At 38.9% G+C, this 21708-nt stretch overlaps 1 protein-coding gene across 1 annotated transcript in view; it reads left to right on the forward strand.

The window, feature by feature from the left end:
• Nucleotides 1-19207, forward strand: part of NLN (neurolysin) — a 102735-nt gene extending 83528 nt beyond the window's left edge. The window contains exons 10-13 of the mRNA XM_047876005.1: nt 4807-4993; nt 5320-5448; nt 6916-7052; nt 17355-19207. Of these exons, the coding sequence (XP_047731961.1) occupies nt 4807-4993; nt 5320-5448; nt 6916-7052; nt 17355-17489 (588 nt within the window). The 3' untranslated portion in view covers nt 17490-19207. The remainder of the gene's footprint in view (nt 1-4806; nt 4994-5319; nt 5449-6915; nt 7053-17354) is intronic.
• The last annotated feature ends 2501 nt before the right edge of the window (nt 19208-21708 follow it).

Raw genomic sequence — 21708 nt, forward strand, 5'->3', positions numbered from 1 at the left:
ATCTGCTGAACTGTAGTACTGCTCTGAAGCTTAATAAGCAAGTTAACAAAGTGTTATTCAAGGTCTCTTTATTACTATTATTACTTCCAATGATGGCTAGGTGTATGTGAAGTTAAAAGTATGAACTTTAACCCTCTATTTGCAGCAAAGTCTAAGAGACGCTGGCACTTTTCTTTTTTTCATGCTTTGTTACATAAATTTCTGTATCATCTGTACATTTCGGGGCAAGTCAGGTTGGAGTATGGAATGAATGCTAAGAAATCATTAGGGGATCACCTTACACAGCCAAAGGCTAGTCTCTTGAGGCCTTTTCCTTTTCTTTTATTAAAAAATTTTTTTTTTCAGCGTTTATTTATTTTTGGGACAGAGAGAGACAGAGCATGAACGGGGGAGGGGCAGAGAGAGAGGGAGACACAGAATCGGAAACAGGCTCCAGGCTCTGAGCCATCAGCCCAGAGCCCGACGCGGGGCTCGAACTCACGGACCGTGAGATCGTGACCTGGCTGAAGACGGACAGTTCACTGACTGCGCCACCCAGGCGCCCCTGCCTTTTCCTTTTCTAAACACAGTACATTTACTGATTTCAGCGATTGCTTTTTCTTTGAGTTGGGATTTGGTATCATGAATATAACACTTTAGTTACAACCACTAAAATCAATCAGCCTCTTAATTAGAACAGTAACCCATAAGACTTTGGTCTTTAAATAGAGCAAAAACCCTTGTGACTTTTGAGCTTTAGTTGATGTAACTTGGTTCCAGCTCTTACTGTGTTGTATGAATTGAGAAGTTAATCTCTATAACATCGAGTCATCTGTTGTAAAAATCTATGGTGGTATATATTTTAGGCATCCTGTTGTCTGTTGAAAAGATAATAAAGGTAAATCTCATAGTTTTAGACAACTTGCTTCCTCTCAAGAACTTAGGACCAAACAGAAATCTAAGTTTACGTTGTTTTCTAGACTTTTATTCTCAAAATATTTCTTGCACCAATAATGCTCTAAAACTTTTTTGAAGTGTCACCTGCAAGATGATTTAATTGAATTATTTTGTGTGTATTTTACAATGCTCTGCTTTATCAGGGAAGCATATTAACATCAATAGTTATTATAGCCCATAAGCTACTATATTTGACACGTTTGAATTGGTCTTACTGAAAACTGTATATTGGGGTGCCTGGGTGGATCAGTAGGTTGAATGTCCAACTCTTGATTTCGGCCCAGGTTGTGATTCCAGGGTCATTGGATTGAGTCCTGCTTCAAGCTCCAGGCTCAGGATGCACCCTGCTTAAGATTCTCTCTCCCCACCCCCCTCCCTTGCTGGCACACACTCTCTCTTTCTCTCTCTCAAATAAAATTTTAAGGGTGCCTGGGTGGCTCAGTCACTTAAGCATCCAGTCAGTTAAGCGGCTCAGATCATGATCTCAGAGTTCATGAGATTGAGCCCTTTGCTGGGCTGTGTGCTAACAGCATGAAGCCTGCTTCAGTTTCTCTGTCTCCCTCTCTCCCTGCCCCTTTCCCACTTGCCCTCTCTCTCTCAAAATGAATAAAATTAAAAACTTTAAAATAAAATTTTTAAAAATTTTAAAAAGGAAAAAACTGTATAAAGGACTTTTTAGGGTTCTTTGGAACCTAAATACTTTAATACTAGGGAGTAGTGTTTGCTGGCTGGTCAGCAGTGAGTAATAATTCAGCAGTCATGCTGTTTTGCTTGTCAGACCCCCAGCAGGCTCCTACATCCTAAGACTTGCTCAGAATTTCTTTGTAGACTTATACAGTGGCTGACTGTGGATTCCTTTCTTTTTAGAATTTAGTTGTTTGCTGGAAATTGAGCTTTTGAATTTTGTAGGTTCTTTGTCCTCCTCATTTGAAAAATATTTAAATGATCTTGCTCAAAGGGCACACAGAGAAACAGCATGACTGACTTACGGGAAATTAGTAAGCAGTAGGGTTATTTTTAGCTTTTACTCCTTGCAAACATTTCCTTTTGTTCTTTAGAAGACATTGTTGATCTGTTCATTCATTTGCTGCACTCTCTCCCCCCACCCCCACCATGATTTGGGGCAGAATAAGTCCTCTCTTCTCTACTCTGCATGACATAACTGTGTTAATTCTTATTTTATTCAATTGCAACTCATGAGTTATTCATTTGTTCATGTTTTTCTAGGTTCTGAAATACCACCACCACCACCTCCAACCACACACACAATTTGTTGTTACTTGGAGTTGAGGTGTACCCTAATCTGCAGTGGCTGCCTGAAAAATATTCACACAAGCAAAATATACAAAATGTATATTTTTCTCAAAATATTTTATAGTGGTAGCTGATGGTGTATTTGCCTTTATTTGCTCTGTTAATACTTAGTTAAAAACTATAATCTTTAGAAAATCATGCAATTAGTATTACAGAATCAGTCCCTAGGTCAGGGTAGATGGTTATAAAGGCTGACCTTTACATCCAGCCTCATGTTTGACCCTTGAAACAGACAGCTTCCAGTATATAGAAGAAGTAGGATTTCTAAGGAAATAGAACTGAAACCTCACTTTTGCTCTGTTTTTAAAGTCGCTTTTGATAAAAGACTTTGCTACTTTAAATAACTTCCAAGAGGATTTAGTTATTTTGTAACCTCATAATTTAAACTTCCTTTTTTTTTTTCATTTTTCTATAAGGTAGAGAGGAATTATAGCAATTGTGGTTCCAACTGTGGATTCAGGGGCCAGGAGGGTGCCTGGGTGGCTTAGTTAGTTGAGCATCTGACTCTTGGTTTCGGCTCATGTCCCACAGTTCATGGGTTTGGGTCCTGCATCAGGTTCCATGCCAACTAACAGTTGCAGAGCCTGCTTGGGATTCTCTCTCTCCCCTCTTTCTGCCTCTCCCCTGCTCTCTCTCTCTTTCAAAATAAATAAATAAAAACTTTTTTAAAAAAACCTGAATTCTGGAATCAGACTATCTGGTTGCAAATCCTAGTTCTACTGTTAATTTCAGTATGTTTCAATTTCCTTATCTCAAAATTAAGATTACAGTATATACTTCATACAATTATTTTGGAATTTGAATCAGATAATCCAGGTAAAGGGCCTAGCATAATGCCTAACGTGGTAAAGTCTCAATAGATATCCACTATTATCTGATTATTTTATCAGAGTTTTTAAATCTAAATGTAGGATAGTTGTTATTTTAGATTATGTACCAGAAAGAGGCAAAATATTCAGTTTTCTGGAACCCTTGCCTCTTTTCTATAAGAATTTTTTATTACGATGTCCTCAAACACAGGTGGCCTAATTCCAGCATCTAGTGAGTTTCATTCCCTTTGGCCCTTCAGTATTTGCAGCTTTTCATATCTAGAATCAGCGCAATTATGATAGGAAGTCAAGCAAAACATTTTTTTGCATAAAGAGAGGAAGGCAGAATGTGAAATGGCATTGACATCTGTGCTTCTGCCCTGGGCCAAAAGCAGAATCATTATTTGCTGCTGATTTGGCATCCCATCTGCTGCCATCTCCAGTGCTTAAGCCCTTCTTCCTTTCTCTTCCCCTCAGAGCCCCAGGGATGATGAAGTCAGGGAGGGACTGGGATTGTAACACATCTGAAGAAGGAAACAGGACAGAGGTTCAGGGAAAAACAAGAGAAAGATAACCCCATTCTGCAGATGAGCCAGTTGGTTTAATGCAAAGTCTTCTCTGTCAATGTCAATTTTACACAAGTTCTGTGTACAGTGTGAAAGGCAGAAAATATCAGCTTGTTCTAGTGAATTCCCCTTTTTTTGATCAAGAGCTTTTCTGACATCAGATTCAACAACTTACTATACTTCAAAAAAAATTTTTTTTAACTTTTAGACCACACCCTGAGAGTAAGCCCTTTATTTTTCCAAGGGATGCTTTAACTTCTGATATATGCTTTGTTTGTCCAGAAAGCTCTCCCTGCATTTAAGTTACCCTCTTGCCAACTGATCCACACTTATACCTCCCCCTGAAGTGGCTTCTTGTTTTAACCTCTTCTACCCTGAGAGGTACAACTAGGCTTTCTGCAACATAGTTATCTTAGAATCACGTATTTAAAGTTCAGAACACAAAATATAACATGCAAAGGGTATCTGCAGTGTTGTAATTTAACTCTTTGATTTTGATTAAAACTTGAATAGTTAAGGAGCGCCTGGGTGGCTCAGTTGGTTGAGCATCTGACTTTGGCTCAGGTCATGATCTCAAGGCCCTGCATCGGGCTCTATGCTGACAGCTTGGAGCCTGGAGCCTACTTCAGATTCTGTGTCTCCCTCTCTCTCTGCCCCTCCCCTGCTCACACTCTGTCTATCTCTCTCTCAAAAATAAATAAACATTTAAAAAAAACTTTTTTAACTTTAATAGTTAAATAGAGTGATGAGTGCTCCAGAAAGGCATGTTTTGAATAAACAAAATGAAGCACATGAAATAGATAAGTAGGGAGAAACTGTCTTAAATCTATTCATTTTTAATGGAAAAAAATTTTTTAATATTTTTATTTCCAAAGCTTAGGGCTTGTTTTAACTCAGTCTGATTTTTTTTTTTCATTTATGATTTCCTGATGATTGTTCCAAGTTTGTTTATGATTTAAAAGAATGAAATATTACTTTAACATAGAGTACTTGGGGGTTATTTTTCAGGCTGCTTGGTACTGTGTTGTTTTTATTTAAATTTGAAGTTATCCTAACCCTTTATTCAAACAGGTAGTTGACTCTGATTCTGACTCAAGTTTTACAGAGTCTTAATTATGATTCATCACATAGGTAGTTTTCATTCAGTGCTTTAAAAAAAGACCTTTATGTTTATTTTCTAGACTGATTTTGCTCGATTTAGTGGAACAAATGTGGAAACTGACTTTGTAGAGGTGCCATCACAAATGCTTGAGAATTGGGTATGGGACATCGATTCCCTCCGAAGATTGTCAAAACATTATAAAGATGGAAGTCCTATTATGGATGATCTGCTTGAAAAACTTGTTGCTTCCAGACTGGTCAACACAGGTATGACTTGTAATTTTAGAAAAGGAAAATACACTAGAATTGCTTTAATAGACAATGGCTGGCTTCTTGTTCTATAGAACTTATTTCCCTTGTAATCATGGTATTACCCTAAGAGTGCTAATATGGGGAGGGGAGACTGCTAAATATCCTGGGAATGTGTCCAAGAAAAAAAAAATACATCTTCTTTTAAATTTTAAATGAGGTATCTTACTCCCATTTTGTAATATGTACTATAGGCGTCAGTTTTTTAAATCTTTGATCTTGTGATATTAGAACACGTAGTTCTCTCTTCTCCAAAACATGCCCAAACATTCTTATGCTATTAGGTCTTCTGACCTTACGCCAGATTGTTTTGAGCAAAGTTGATCAGTCTCTCCATACCAACACGTCGCTGGATGCTGCAAGTGAATATGCCAAATATTGCACAGAGATTTTAGGTGTCGCGGCAACTCCAGGTATGTAAGCACTATGACCTGAATTCATTTTCTTCAGCGAAGTACAGGGTATCCTCCTAACACTGCCAGGAAACATAGGGTTTGTCAGGCAGCTTACCTAATGTATATTTGTTTCTGATTTCTATAATCAGGCCATGGCTTTCTGATAAGCTTACTATGTCCGTATGACTTATCTTGTCCAAGTGTGTTTAAAGGAAAGGTGGCTCCAGCTTTGCAGCATTTTAGTGTAATCAAGAATGAGCAATTGGCCTCCACCCCAGAGCAGAGAAAGCCATTCGCATTTGGCAACAGCCACCTGGCTCCTCCCTCCGTACGTGTGCCCTGACTTCCTAGTGATTTCACTGAGAAATTGGCAAACGGGGAAGTTTTAGAGAGAAGTACAAACTTCTACCTTGTTTCTGATTTTGGTTCTGAGATCAGTTAAGGAATTCCAGCTAGCCTTTTCTAGCCCAGTATTTATGAGATTCATGTGGGTAGGTGGGCAGGTACACACGTGACTGTGTTTACATTTGTATTTATATACTTTAAGCCAACATGTAGTTGTTCATGTATACATAGTTGGCAAGGTGACTTTTTTCCACCAAGGAAGTTGTTATTTAAATGAACCTGTCACATTGATAGTGATAATAAAGGTCAGAAGAGTCCAATGGAGTCAATCCAGGCTCCTCACTTACTTTTGTGATCTGTTTATAGTAGACCATACAACAGTTTTGTCCCTGAGACCAGTTTGACAAAATCCTTTTTATTTTTGTTAAGTTTATTTATTATTTATTTTGAGAGAGAGAGAGAGAGAGAAAGTGGAGGTGGGGAGGGGCAGAGACTGAGGGAAAGAGAATCCCAAGCAGTCTCCACGCTATCAGAATCCAAGACACGGGGCTCCATCTCACAAATGGTGAGATCATGACCTGAGCCTAAATCAAGAGTCGGACGCTTAAAATGACTGAGCCACCAGGCACCCTGAAAAAATCCTTTTTAAAAATAGCCCTAGAGGTAGATTGAGTTGGCAAAACCTTTTTAGTTTTTTAAATAAAGAGTTCTTTAGTAATTATGAACCTAAAGTAAGTGCCGTTCTGACACATTTTAGATGCAAAGCTGTGTGACAAAGAGTGGGCTTACTATTAGAGTATCTATAAGACACATATGTGTCTAAAGGATTAGAAAGGACTGAGTAGTCCTGAAATACTAAGCTATCTGATGGGTGTGGACAAAGCCTCTGAAACTATTGTTAGATATTCCAGAACTTAGGGCCGAAACCAGCTCTGAAGTTGAGTCATCATAGCAGAGAAGTTTGTAAACATCTTGGCCAAGGGCACATGTAAACCCAGGGAGTACTGCAGGTAAGATCCTGCTTGTTGCTGGAGACTCACTCTCCAGTCTCCGGACTCCCCAAAGGGAAACCTTAGCCAGCTGATAACCTGATAATTAACACTGACCATCACATTGATTGAAATGTATCTTTCTTTAAAGGCACAAATATGCCAGCTACTTTCGGACATTTGGCAGGGGGATATGATGGCCAATATTATGGATATCTTTGGAGTGAAGTATTTTCCATGGACATGTTTTACAGCTGTTTTAAAAAAGAAGGGATAATGAATCCAGAGGTATTGTATTTTCTTTTCTCCTTTTGTTAATTTTGTCGTTCCCAGTGTAAAATATTTATTACACCTAGATTTTAGCATAAGAGATTTGGTAACAGCTTTTAACTTGAAAATCTTGAATCTTCTCAAATCATCCATCATTAAGTTGCAGTGCACAAGTGATTAACTCTAATTCTCTAAGTTAAAAAAAAAAAACCTACCACATTTTCTTGCTTATTAACATTCCAATATATTGCATAATTAAAATTCAAAGCTTTGTTTATGCATTTGAGCATTTATAGCTGCTAGTTTTGACATGTGCCATACAATGCTTTAGTTTTATAGGAGGTTGGGAAAGAAAGGTAAACTCTTTCTTGATGTTAATGGTCTAGGTATGTTTTCACATTCTCGACACAGTTTCTTTATACATTTTCTATGGGAGGTACCCTTTCTATGTGACTGGCATACCCCACCTCCTACATAGTTTGTAACCGAAATGCCTTTAAGTAATTTAGGCTGCTTCATTAACCTGAGCCATTCCTTTCTGTGTACAGTGAATTGACTGCCAGGTGGTTACCAGCCAAACCTTCCTGAGTTATAGTCCCCTAGTCTCCACTCTTGTTGAAGACTCAGCTGTCAGATTATTTCCAGGCCTGATGCATTTTTCAGTGTGCTTCTCATTCTATTTGATTCAGAAATTAGAAGAGCAAGTTACCAAATTCAGGTTCTCTGTGCTTATTTCAGCCAACCAATTTCTTCCCCCCAACTTTATGTTTCTGGATTGCATAGTGCCTCACACACATATACTGAAATTCATTGCTATAATTTTTTTTTTAATGTTTATTTGTTTCTGAGAGAGACAGAGTGAGAACACGAGCAGGGGAGGGGCAGAGAGAGAGGGAGACACAGAATCTGAAGCAGGCTCCAGGCTCTGAGCTGTCAGCACAGAACCCAATGCAGGGCTCAAACTCACGATCCCTGAGACCATGACCTAAGCCGAAGTCGGATGCCCAACTGCCCAACCAACTGAGCCATCCAGGCGCCCCACATAGCTGTAATTTAGCCCACCATCCCCTTCTTCCCACCCCCCCTGCAAAACAAAACAAAACAAAACAAAACAAAACAAAACACCTCCAGGGTACCTACATTATCTACACTAACCTTCCCAATCATTCCTTCTTCCATCCTACCCTACCCAGGCTATTAGTTCACTGTAAGTCTCCTTCCATTCCCTGGCCAACCTATTACAATGATCAGCCACTAACTGTTCTCATATATGTCTTGACTTCTGTATGACCCTTAGCCAAGTACCCAGCCCTGGATTCCTCTACCATCTCACTTAGAGATGGTGCCCTTGGGATTCAGAGCTTTCTGGGGAAGATTGTGTGACTCCATTAACATGTCCCACTACAAAATCGTGCTATCCAACCTGTAGTGGACACCCAGTGTTACTCTGCTGTCCTGTCCCACTTCCCTTATTGAGATCCCCCGAGTCTCAAATCCTCTCTCCTCTCCACTAAGAAAATTACGGTCATCAAGACTAACTATGTCATTTTTGTTCTCTTTCTATACTTCAGTATTCACCTTCTTTCCCTCTGTCTGAAAGATGTGTCTAACACCAAGCCTTAATGTGTCTTGGCAAAAACTGGGATTATTGCTACTGCCTCTGGTAACCCTGTTGCTATTACTCAGTTCTCCTTCCTTTCACAGCCTAATTTCTTGGTGTAAGGAGCCGTCCATGCAAACCTATATTTTGCCTCCACCAACGGAACTAGAAAATTACTCTCTCTCGAGTGACCACTGATGACCCAGCTGCCAACTTCCAAAGGCCCTCACCTACCCTTTTGTTTTTACTTCCTGTTTCTTGCTTTCCTTTCCGTGTTCACAGTCCTTAGCTTAGCCATCACATGTCTTCCTTACTTCCCAGAATTCAATGTGTCAGCCAGATATATGTGTTCCCATAGGTCTTTGCGCCTTCACAAATACGATCATTCTATTTCTTCCACCTAAAAGGTGTGACTTTCTTGTCTCTACCTCTTAAAAATTTTAACATTCTTTTAAGTTTATTTATTTGTTTTGAGAGAGGCAGCATGCACGAGCAGGGGTGGGGCAGAGAGAAGGAGATGGAGAATCCCAAGCAGGCTCCACACTGTCAGCACAGAGCCCCACATGGGGCTTGATCTCACAAACCGTGAGATCATGACCTGAGCTGATATCAAAAGTCAGATGCTTAACTGACTGAGCCACCCAGATACACCTTCAATCTTACCATTCTTAAAGGCCCTAGTCACATGGCTGGCTACTCGCTTATGAAATCTTCCTGATCATCTGAACCAAAAGTGGTATTTCCATTTTTTGAAGAAAAGAATGGACTTGAGGGAAGTGTGAGGGAAGGATTTCACCAAGCTTTTTCTTATGTCTGGAATGTTTAATATAACTATAACACAAAGTGAAAAAAGTCAGGCTATAAAATATTTTGTACCATAGAATGCAAATTTTTATTTTAAAATACATGTTTAGAAAAAGAGTACATCAAAATGTCCATTCTTAGCTTCGAGTGATAATTTCATGAGTGATTATTAAATATTTTTCTGTGATTTTTATGGAGCTTTTCCTTATTTTTTTACACAGAGCATGCATTATTGCAGAAATCAGAAAACAATGATTATAGAGACTCCAGGTCTACTTATATAAAGGTGCAATTATGACCTGTTACTGACTCTTTCAAGTTGGTGACGCTTCCTAGCATAAGTGCCACAGTACCTTTTTCAATTAAGCTTCCTCACTCATCTCCTCTGTGTTTCCACTTACACAGCCACATCTCCAGTACCTTCCACTGTTACCTCTTCTTTTCCATCTGTCAAGGTAACAGCCCATGTACTGATCCCAGTCGGCCCCAAGGAACTTGCAAGTCCAGCAGACACAGTCCCTGCCATTATGCTTCTGTGTACTTCCTCTTACTCTCAAGCTTCACAGCTTGGCAGGCAGCCAGACTACTTTTATTTTAGATCAGGGGCCTGGGGTGAACTTGGAGAACACAAGATTCCCAACAACTTGGAGTTGTTGCCTTGTAATGTAAAACACAGTTTTCAGTTTCACTAAAATTCTGGGTTCAACATTGCTATATATTATTCATCTTACGCCATGAAGCTAACTTTAATCCCTTCCTTTTTCTTCCCTATCAAGTATTCTGGGATATTATAGCATTTCTTGCTCCCCTTTTGTCACAACAGTAGTGAATCGGGCTCCAGTGACCAAGGAGAATCCCTTTGCACCCCACTCTCACACTCTTCACTGCAGTGGCAGAGACTAGAACAGCTTTTTAAATAGCCATTTTATTCCCTCTACAGTATACTGTTTGTTTGGTTCACTTATTTTTTTTTTAAGTTTTACAAATGTTTGCTCTAAAGTAATACCTGATTTACAAAATTCAAATACCCACTTATTAAAATGTAATACTTTGAGACAGTTTTCCTGTTCTAAGAAAAATATTTGGTCATTACAGCTACGTTGTGATGAAGAGAAAGAATTTTTTTAAGTTTGTTTGTTTGTTTGTTTGTTTATGTTTAGTAATCTCTGTACCCACATGGGGCTCAAACTCATAACCCTGAGATCAAGAGTCACATGCTTCTCCAACTGAGCCAGCCAGGTGTCCCGAAAGAATTTTTATAGAAATACTGAATTTGATTTGAAGTCAAGGGTATCAGAGCATTCACAATATATCACACAGACCCTGTTGTCTCAAGGCTCCCTGTCTCCCTCGTATGTTTTTTCCCTCATCACTAAAATTCTGCTGTATTTTCCAGAATTACAAAGTTTCCGGTAGATAGGGACCAGTTATTATTGCCCAGCACAGGGAGGTAAAAAGACTCTTTCCTAAAACCATTGTGAAAATTCTGTATTAGCAAGGATAAATAATAGGCTCTAGAAATGTTCAGTAATAAACCACAACAAAAGCAAGCAAATAAAAGGACACCTTGAAAGGAAGGAGGATTAGAGTGTCTTAGATTTCTTTTTTTTTTTTTTTTTAATTTTTTTTTCAACGTTTATTTATTTTTGGGACAGAGAGAGACAGAGCATGAACGGGGGAGGGGCAGAGAGAGAGGGAGACACAGAATCCGAAACAGGCTCCAGGCTCTGAGCCATCAGCCCAGAGCCCGACGCGGGGCTCGAACTCACGGACCGCGAGATCGTGACCTGGCTGAAGTCGGACGCTTAACCGACTGCGCCACCCAGGCGCCCCAGAGTGTCTTAGATTTCTTAATAAGCATCACAATTGAGTACATATTGGTGCACTTATATCGATGTAAAGTCGACACCTTTTTTTTTTAATTGTAGTTGACACATCATGTTACATTAGTTTCACCTAGTATGTATTTGAATCATTTTGAGAAGATAACTGGATGGCCCTTCAAGGAATCAGTGTCTGCTATTCTTCGTCCCCAAAATCTGTAGAGAGGCTGGAGACTGAAAGATCACGTACTGTTGACATTATTGTCCTGGTCATTGGTATCAACAAAAGAACATCTCCAGGCCTTCTCTCTATAACCTCTCGCCATCCTGCAAATCTCAGGGTCTGCTTTGAGAAACATTCCAGGTGTTAGCAAGCAGAACTATAGAAAGTGCACTACTCACTGGGACAACAATAATAGGAAGGGTCAAATATGAACCTAGTCTTTTTTTTTTTTTTTTTAAGTAATCTACACCCATTGTGGGGCTTGAACTCACAACTGCAAGATCAAGAGTCAGATGCTCTACCAACTGAGCCAGCCAGGCACCCCAAACCTGTAGTCTTCTGAATACCAAAGGTAGCAATAGCATGTTTTTATGGTACAGTGGTTTTCATTCTATTTTGAGGGCCTCTATCCAAGTGTTAGAATTGACCAATTATCTATAATAGCCACAGTTTGCTACTTCTGGTTTTATTTGTGATTTTCTCTTCTTCATTATAAATAGTTAGACTATCTTCATTATTTAATTTGTTCATTAAACATATCCTAAAATCTTTGTTTCTAGTAGAATATAGAGAATTCTCATTATCAGACATATGTTTTCCTTCTCCAGCTGATTTCTTAAGTAACTATGGAAGGGAGCTGCTTGGGAATAATACTTTTCCAGCAAGCTCTAGGAGCTCTTTAAAGAAGATATCCAGCGTCACCAAATGTAGTTTCAAAATCCAGCAGCTAATCATAGGGTTGAAGAAAATGGCGGCATTTTAACTAGGGCCATTTCTTTTTATAAGGCAAGTTCATTGTGGGAAAATTTCCTAAGAGGTAATAGACTTGGTGGATTCAAAGACAATTATATTATTAAGCTAGAATTATCTCCCTCCTCTTTTGCTTTTAGAGAAATTGCTAATCTTTGTTTTTCCTTCAATGAAGAAAAAATAAAACTGAGTATCACTGCTGAATGGAATCAAGAAAATCAAGACAGTCAAATGCAACTATTATATTTTAATCTGTAATGCCATAAGGAAGTAGCTAGATCTTTACATGCAATAGCAGACACAGAAACATGACAAACTTTGGGTTAACATGAAAAAGAATTACTTCACAGAGAATTTGTACTCTAAAGCTAACTATTCCAGTGCTCTCCACTCAGAATTCTAAGCCCAATTCCTGCTACAATGTGTTGCTAAGGGAGAATATGAAATTCCTTCTGAAGGTCCTTACAAATGGATTAACTTCTGCTTCGGCTCTCTTGACCTACCACCACAAAGCTGATTTTTCTTACACTTCAGCCTTTCTTGACAGACTTAGATTTTGCCTGATTTAAGGGACAAAGGAAAGAAATGGGATTGATTTCCAACTTAACTTCTTGCATATTTACAAGACCAGACTTTCCAAGTCTTGAATCCCAACCAACTGGAAGCACTTTTTCTTCCTTTGTGTTCTTACAGCCTTTCTCTGTATTTCTCTTAGAACCCTAATAATCTGCTTTGTACATTGTCTTTTTTTTACCTCCTAGATGATAAAGTCCTTGTAATTGGAGCTGTTTTATTCATTTTTGTGTGTCGTCTACTTCAAAACTGTTACATTTAATTACGGTAGTTGTCCCCACCTATTTCCCCTTCCCCCAATACATATTAATAGCCAGACTACTCTTCTTTTTTTTTTTCTTTTTTTCTTTTTTTCTGATCTCCCTCCCCATAAATATAGATCTATCCTTCTATCCTCACAAATTGAAACTTTTCTCACAGTTTCCAAAAGGCCTCTTCTAATCAAGCAGATTCTGACCCACTGTTCTCATTTCCATCTCCCTGACTACCAGCACCACTCTTTCACTCTCTCCCTTTTTCTTTGTTGTTGTCCAAGGTATTCTTTTTCCACCCACGATATCCCCACCCTCATAGGAAACCAAGAGTGTGCTGTTGGGAAGGAGTTTACAGATGGGCTGTGGAAGGTTTCAGCATCCACTTTTAAAGCTGGCTAGGGAGCCTGTTGGGTGCCTGATCATCATCACCTATCGTTGGATGGATGCTCTTTTCCCTGATGCCTGTTACTCAGTGTAGGAAGGAGACAACTGGCTCTCCTCCCCAGAGTCAGTCACAGTAGGAAGGAGGGAGGATTGGAAGACAGTGGGAGCTTGCATGTGCTGCCTCAGAAATGCCAGACCCAGCAGGAAACATATTCTCATTACTTACAGATGGTGGCATCCTTCGTTCAGGCCATTATGATTGCTCTTAAAATATTACCTCAAATAAAGAGTATGTATTCTTAGATGAGTGCCTTGTCTCACCTCCCTAATATTCCTACTGAACGAGATAGTCTATTTCTTATTAATAATGGAGATGAAGTCTCTTGTATTTTTTTTTAGTTTTATTAGGAAACAGAACTAATTTTAAGGAGACTCCAAACCAGGAATGCATCTGTGTCCCTGCTGTGTACATGAGACACTGAATGGAGGGCCAGTGTGAGAGGGACAGAAATGAGAGGAGGAATGGATGACCACAGAGGGTTACTGAGTGGCCCTGGGTGCCATGTGTTATACTAGGGACAGGGCAGTGTCCTGAAATCATCCCCAATTCCCCATAAACTAGGTGAGGGAGGCATGTTCCTATTTTACAGGAAAAAAAACCAAGGCCTGTGGTCACAGAGCTGAGGGTTAAGCCAAGATTCAAACTTGGGCCTGACTCCAAGACTCCTGACCTTGCTTTAGGAAACATCACTGTTAGAGAGGACTTGCACAGTTGCCAAAAGATACACTCTAATCTTCCAGGATTAAAAACCACACAGGTGGGGTGCCTGGGTGGTTCAGTTGGTTAAGCGTCCAACTCTTGATTTTGGCTCAGGTCATGATCCCACACTTCATGGGTTCAAGTCCTGCCAGCGGGCTCTATGCTGACAGTGGGGAGCCTGCTTAGGATTCTCTCTCTCCCGCTCTCTCCTCCTCCCCTGCTCATTCTCTCTCTCTCTCTGTCTCTCTCTATCTCTCTCTCTGTCCCTCCCTGGCTCTCTAAACAAATAAGTAAAAAAAAAAAAAAAAAAACCAAAAAACTTTAAAAACCACACAGGAGACTGATGCTGATTTGCCTTCATAGACTAGTTAATAGAAGCTCTTACTATGTGCAGATCCTCCTGAAGGATTCTTCTAGCATAAAAAAATTTCACTGGTTGTCTTAGAACTTGTCTTTCTGCCTTCCTTACAGTTCAAGTTTCTTTATTATGTAAACAGACTAGAACAACTTATGGCAAAGACTCCTTCCACCTGTGGCATATGTCTCCCAGACAGTGTTCTCTCACCCAGAGAGCCGGTACCTTCCTAAAACACAAAAATTCACTTAACTTTTTTTTTTTTTGTAAGAAAAGCAAGATCCTATTACCAAAATGACTCTTAAACTCTTCTCCAAACTTCATTGTGAAGGAAATGAAACTATTAAAAGACCATTGCTCTGTAATTCAGGAAATTGAATCAACTTGTTTGGAGCTGTAAGCGGGACAGGACTGGAGCTGTGTTGAGCTGCACACCCCCCCGGCTCCACGATGACCTTACTGGTCAGAGGAGCCCTGAGCTGCCTCTTCACAGTGCCATGCAACTCCTCAAGTACCTACATCTCTTTGCTGGTTAGAACTGCAGTTCTCTGTACAAAATGAGACTATTTTGTCAGGTAGCCACATTGTGGGAGATTCTTTTAAATGTCTGTTTATTTTTTTAGAGAGAGAGAGCACAGGCAGGGGAGGGTCAGAGGGAGGGAGGTATGGAGGGAGGAGAGAGAGAGAGAGAGAGAGAGAAAGAGAGAGAGAGAGAGAGAGAGAAATTGACAGAAAGAATGAGAATGAGAATGAGAATGAATTCCAAGCAGGCCCCATGCTGGGTATAGAGCTGCCGGATGCAGGATGATTGCACAGCCATGAGATCATGACCTGAGCCAAAATCAAGAGTCAGTCACTTAACCGACTGAGCCACCCAGGAGCCCCAGTTCTCCCTATTTTTGTGGTGGCTTCTTAGGGAAAGGGGTGAAGATCCAGGAGAGCACCGTCTTCCCCATCCTACCCTTTCCGCCTACTGATTTAACACTGGTCAAATGTAGGCATTTGGGGCAATGAAAGAAAGAAAAGGGAGGTTGACTGTGTTTGGGCTCCAGAGCTCTAAGCTGCTACTTCTTAGAATAATAATGTCTATGGCAGGATCAGCCATCACTCACATTTTAGGTTCCCAATTGCTAGCCTAACAGTAATGGATTGCTACAGACCAAGCAAAAAACTACACATCATTCCCCCCCCCCCCCCAAAGAACATTAAGTCTAGCTTAAGTCTTCATTACCAGAGTTTTCAGGAATTCGAGTATCAGTGATTACAGGCCTACCCTCTTTAGGAAAATTTATCTAAAACTTGTAGATAAGGCAACAAGATTACTACATGCCTTTTCATTGTCATACTAGAATATTGTCCAATAAGCCCTTCTAAAGATCACATTGTGTTCTAGGCCCTACCCCTGTCCACTGTGGTAGCTCCCTATGGCTGTCAAGCACCTGAAATGTGGCTAGCATAACTAAAAACTTGTGCTGGAAAAGTGAAAAACACACACGAGATTTTGATGACTTACCACAGAAAGTAAATCTCAGTAATTTTTATATTGACATATGCTGAAGTAACATAGATATATGGTTAAAATATCTTATTAAAATTAGTTTCACCATTTTGACTTTTTTTTACCTTCTAAAATGTGATTACTAGAAAATTTTAAGTTATTTATGTTTCTTATATTATATTCCTGTTGGACTGTGCTGCCCTAGACTTTACAAGAAGGTAACTGACTATTTACTCCTAATCAGGGCCCAGACTAGGAAGTTTGATGTTAACCTGTCAGGATTAATAAACTGCAGATGATTTCTGTTAATAACAAAAAGATAAACCCCAAAATTTTTATTTTATGACGTTTTCGTTTATTAACAATTTGACTAGACTTATCTCTGATGGTTGTACCAAAGAGAATTGTTGTTATAAGTCAAAAGTTACTTTTGTCTCTGAAAATTCTCTAGCTATTATTGTCAAAAAGACTATTAGTCATATTGATCAAATGATTTAATGGATATAAATTTAAAAGTGTTACTCTGTGAACTATTTATATGTATATTTGGAATTTTTCTTCACTGAATTGTCTTGCTTTGTATCCCTAAAAGGATGATGAAAAGGAAGTGAAAATAATGAATGACACTGATACTGAATTTCAGTCGTTTTCTTTCACTTTACTTGCTGCTACGTTTATGTAAATAAAGGCAGAGTAACTACATTGTGTTTTAAGGTTGCAGACCTCATCCCCAAGGAAAACTTTACAAAGGTCCTTATTCCTAGCTCTGAGCCCACAGAAATAACTTAACCTACACCTGGGACATGTGCTGTTGTCCTACCGCCATCCATAAGGATGAGGTATTTTTTATAAACCCCTTGTAAAAACATAGCAGAAGCCATTTTGGCAGTGGTGATGCCACTGGTTCTAGGTACACAAATCCCCTATTTGTGGCCTTCTTGAACACTTGGTTTGCTAACTCTTTTGAAATAGCATTTGAGATGGGCTACTAAATAAGAATCTGTTATACATTCCATTGGCTATTTTTTGTTTGTTTGCTCACCGTTGAAACTCTAAGGAGATAAGACAGTAATAAAGAGGAACGTAGAAGACTGGAGGTTTAAGCTTCAGCTCTCATAGCTACCAAAATAAATAAGTACAGCTCTGTAGAGCTGTAGTTAAGGCAAAAGAGAACATCCAGACAAAGTAAAGTCAAAGTCCCTTTTTCTTCACCTTTCCTCCTTTTTCTTTTGCATCTAGAGATTTGGGAAATTGCTTTAACAATGAATTATTAGGTGTGATGTTTTATTTTATTAGGTTGGAATGAAATACAGAAACCTAATCCTGAAACCTGGGGGATCTCTGGACGGCATGGACATGCTGCAGAATTTCTTGAAACGTGAGCCAAACCAAAAAGCGTTCCTAATGAGTAGAGGCCTGCATGCTCCATAAACTGGGGATCTTTGGTAGCAGTCCATGTCTGGAGGACAAGTCGACATCACCATGTGTTACTAGCCCGGAAACTGAATGGAGTTTTGCAAATGAAAGTTTAGATTTCTATTGACTGTCTTTTGTTTTTCACTTTGAAAAATTACACAGATGTAAATGGAATTATAAATACCATGACCTAAGAAAAGACCCATCAGAAAATAATTGTACTATAAAATTTCATAACAATGGATTTGATTTCTTTTTATACAAGTTTCATATGAATGTAATTTGATTTTTTACTATTGTAATCTAGATAACATAATGTAAGAGGGCTAAGAATTTTTAAATTGAATCATATACATTATATAATTTGATCCTTCTTTATATCTTGAAGTTTTGTACTTGGTATTTCTGGACTGATAAATGAATCATCACATTTCTCTGGTAAATATTTTCTTGGAGCCCTGTGTCACCTTTGACCCTCTGTCTCACAGTAACGCGTGACCTCTTTGTCCACATACCTAAGGGCCAGGGGAATATGCCTCAATAATGCGTTTATCTTTGGATTTCAGGCCTCATTATTTCTACTTTTCTGCCGCACTTATGTTCCACCATTGGGATTTATCTTTTCTAAAGTCCTATCACAGAGTACCAAAAAAAGTAAGAGTTTTAACTGAACTGGCCTATGTATATTGCTTTTGTATGTTGCGTTAGAGGATTGTAGATCTTGCATCAGAGGTTCGTTTCCACCACAGCATACAAGGTTGTCAGTCCTTTGGCATATTTGCCAATTAGAACACTAAAACAAGTCCAAGGATATGTTTCTCTTCTCGTGTTTCTGATAAGTGGTACGGACTTTGCCTCCTTTATTACCATCTCACCCAAAGTGACAGATATACATATCACCAATGGCAGTTTAGGGAAGAGAGCTGAAGGTGGTGTGGAGCAGAAAGAGTTCAGAAACTCCAGAAGAGGAGTGGGTTCTGGACAGAAGTGTTTGAGGACAGTTGCTCCAAAGTGTTACGTGTCCTCAACCACAGGGAGGAGGATTTCATAGCCTATCTTGTCTGGTGATTTTTATTTTAAGCAAAACTTTGGATCTCTCTTTAACTTTCATTTCTGTGAGTCTAAATTGTACTTCTAAAGCAGACCAGTAAACTCACAGGACTTATTTTTCCCTAGGAGTCTACTCAGTAAGAAAACCAAAATAGGATAATAAAAAATTTTTAATTAAAAAATCCAAACTTCACATATACTCTGATAGGTCTTCCAGTTGGTTCCCGCTGTGTATCTGAGGTATGACTTTGCTGGCGAGGGACAAAATTAGACAGATGGACTTTGCGCTAAATAAAAACATATATATTATGCTGCATAATAAAATTATAGACAGTGGGAAAGGTTAAGAGCTCTAACAACGCAGAAGAAAATTCCGGGATTATTATTGCCAAGCAAATACGTTAAAAATGCACATGAAATCCAACCCTCCCTTCTGAGATAATCGCCTGGCCCTTCTCTCCCACAAAGTAGTTTTTTTGGTGTTAGTAACCTGTAGTACTCTTCTCATATCTTTTTTTTTTCTTCCAGACTGTTCTGTTTTCCAGTTTCAGACAGAAACTTTTTTCAGCATTTTCTATTGCCTTTCTGTGTGTCTCCTTAACAATAACTTTATCATTTTCAATCTCAACTTACTTCACATGGAAAAACTAATTCTTGGTGTGAAACAGGTTGCACACAATAAAGTTGCATTATTATCCATAAGAATGAACTCCCATTTCTTTCGTACTTTAATGTTTAAGCTGAAATGCCTAAGAAAACAAAAGTGCTATGATGTTCTTTTTATTTAGAGTCCATATATGATACTTAAAATCTACCAAAGCACGGCAACAAATTCAAATACTTACTCTTTACAATAATTAAAAACTAAGAACTAATTTTCTTCTTTTTTTTTTAAATTTTTTAAATGTTTTTATTTATTTTTGAGACAGAGAGAGACAGAGCATGAGCAGGGGAGGAGCAGAGAGAGAGGGAGACACAGACTCCGAAGCAGGCTCCAGGCTCTGAGCTGTCAGCACAGAGTCTGACGCGGGGCTCAAACTCAGGGACTGTGAGATCATGACCTGAGCCGAAGTCGGACGCCCAACAGACTGAGCCACCCAGGAGCCCCAGAACTAATTTTTAAAAGACTTTTTGAATGTGGCCATTTATCCACCTTTTCTTTTTTCTTCCCTTTTTTTTTTTTTTTTTCATATCAGAGTATAGAGTGTTGGTAAGGTTCTCAATGGTGGATAACTATAAAAATTGTAATTAGCCAAGCTACACTTCAGGTTTGTGAGCTGAGCAACATATAATAAGGTCTGTCTTGATTATTGACCCAAGATATTTAGGTCTGTTTCAGGTTACTACAGACAAGAGAAAGAAAAGCCATGATGTTTTGCCACCTAATACAGATTTTTTTTTTCCCTTTAGTGCAAATGCTACATGTTACCTAAATGAATAACTAAAAGTGATCTTGAAGAGTTACCACCTGAGCTATTTATGTGAAAATATTGCTTTTCTAAAATTAATATGATGAAAGGTGGATATCTGTAGCTCTATAGACTTGACAAACTGCATTGTGTACGAGGCCAAAATAGAGAAAATTATTTTTTTTAATTTTTAAATGATATGATTTTATGCTTGTACTTTCCTTAAGTAATAGGAAATGACTTATTTCCCATTTTGCCTTTAGCCTTTGTATATGAATTAATGTGTATAACAATCCTGTCTCTTTGGTGGATCAGCTGGTTTGTTTATGACCATTATTCATTTTTTCCTTTGCATTCATGCACAGGAAGAATTTTCCATGCTCTGAGGGAATTGAATTAAAACACTAATCCCCCAAATTAGGTTTAGAGGTGGTTAACTGAGCCCCTAAAAGTGTAAAAAGAGAAACCATATATCATCTAAATAGATGCAGTGACCAAGGCTTCCTTCTTCTCTCAATGCAACATTATTATAGTTACAGATCTCCCATATGAAATTGGATAGCCCTTCAAAATTGAATATGCCTTCTCTTACAAGAGTTTGGTGGGAATAAAAGGGGGGGGGGAAAAAAGACATGCTTTCATTTTCTTTGAAAACCAGTCAATGTGCAACATTTACTTTTTCAATTGTCTTTTTCAGAAACTTGCACCGGAAACAGAGCCACCTAAGTGATTCATCTAGTCCCAACTGTATCAGGGCAAAAGGTAAAGGTTATAAAATCTGAATACTAGATCAGTGTAGCCTTTTCTAACACACACACAGTAATGCTATACATGGAGACTTTGAAAAAAATCTTGAAAAACTGGGCCAGTGAACAGAACCCCTCATACATCCCTCTCCAGTGAGTGATTCTTGAGCTTTTATTTGGTTGAATTTACCTTGTAGTCTTTCCTAATAAAATATAGATCCCGTGCATCTGGACCACTGTGTATGTACAAGAAAAGGTAAATGGTGAATATGACACAGGCTCTCTTGTTTCTGCTCACGTGACCTGGCATCCATTCTGGCTGCTTACTTCATAGAGCTTGGAGGCTCACCTAAAATTTTACTGTGATGACAGAATGTCCCTAGCATCTGTTGTTGGAGAAACTGTATGGCTTAGACTGGTTTTAAGGTACCGTATTCACTGAATCTGGCAAGAAACCTGGCATCTCTATTGAAATCTTTGTGGCTCAGATAGATAATTGTTAGCGAGGTGGATTCCTAGCTATTGAAACAACCTAAGAGAGCTGAATAATGATTCACTCTAAACCAAAGAAAATTTCCAATCCTTTGGATGAAGACGCAAGAAATTCCATAGAAGGTATTATCAAATTTACAGATAACAGAACTGCAGTCGTTGAAAATGTCATCATTAAGATTTAAAATTATTTCCATGCCGAGGCAAATTTAAGACAAAATTAGACACATTCCATTGCCAAGGTAAACAGAGGGGAAACCTGACTTGATGGTACTCAGAAAAAAAAAGACATGACAGTTTGGGGCACCTAGGTGGCTCAGTTGAGCATGCAACTTCAGCTCAGGTCATGATCTCACAGCTCGTGGGTTCGAGCCCTGCATTGGGTTCTGTGCTGACAGCTCAGAGCCTGGAACCTGTTTCGGATTCTATGTCTCCCTCTCTCTGCCCCTAACCCACTCACATTCTGTCTCTGTCTCTCTCAAAAATAAACATTAAAAAAAATTTTTTTTAATAAAAAAAAAAAGACATGACAGTTTT

This window comes from Prionailurus viverrinus, chromosome A1 (assembly GCF_022837055.1).
Source record: "Prionailurus viverrinus isolate Anna chromosome A1, UM_Priviv_1.0, whole genome shotgun sequence".
Lineage (NCBI taxonomy): Eukaryota > Metazoa > Chordata > Mammalia > Carnivora > Felidae > Prionailurus > Prionailurus viverrinus.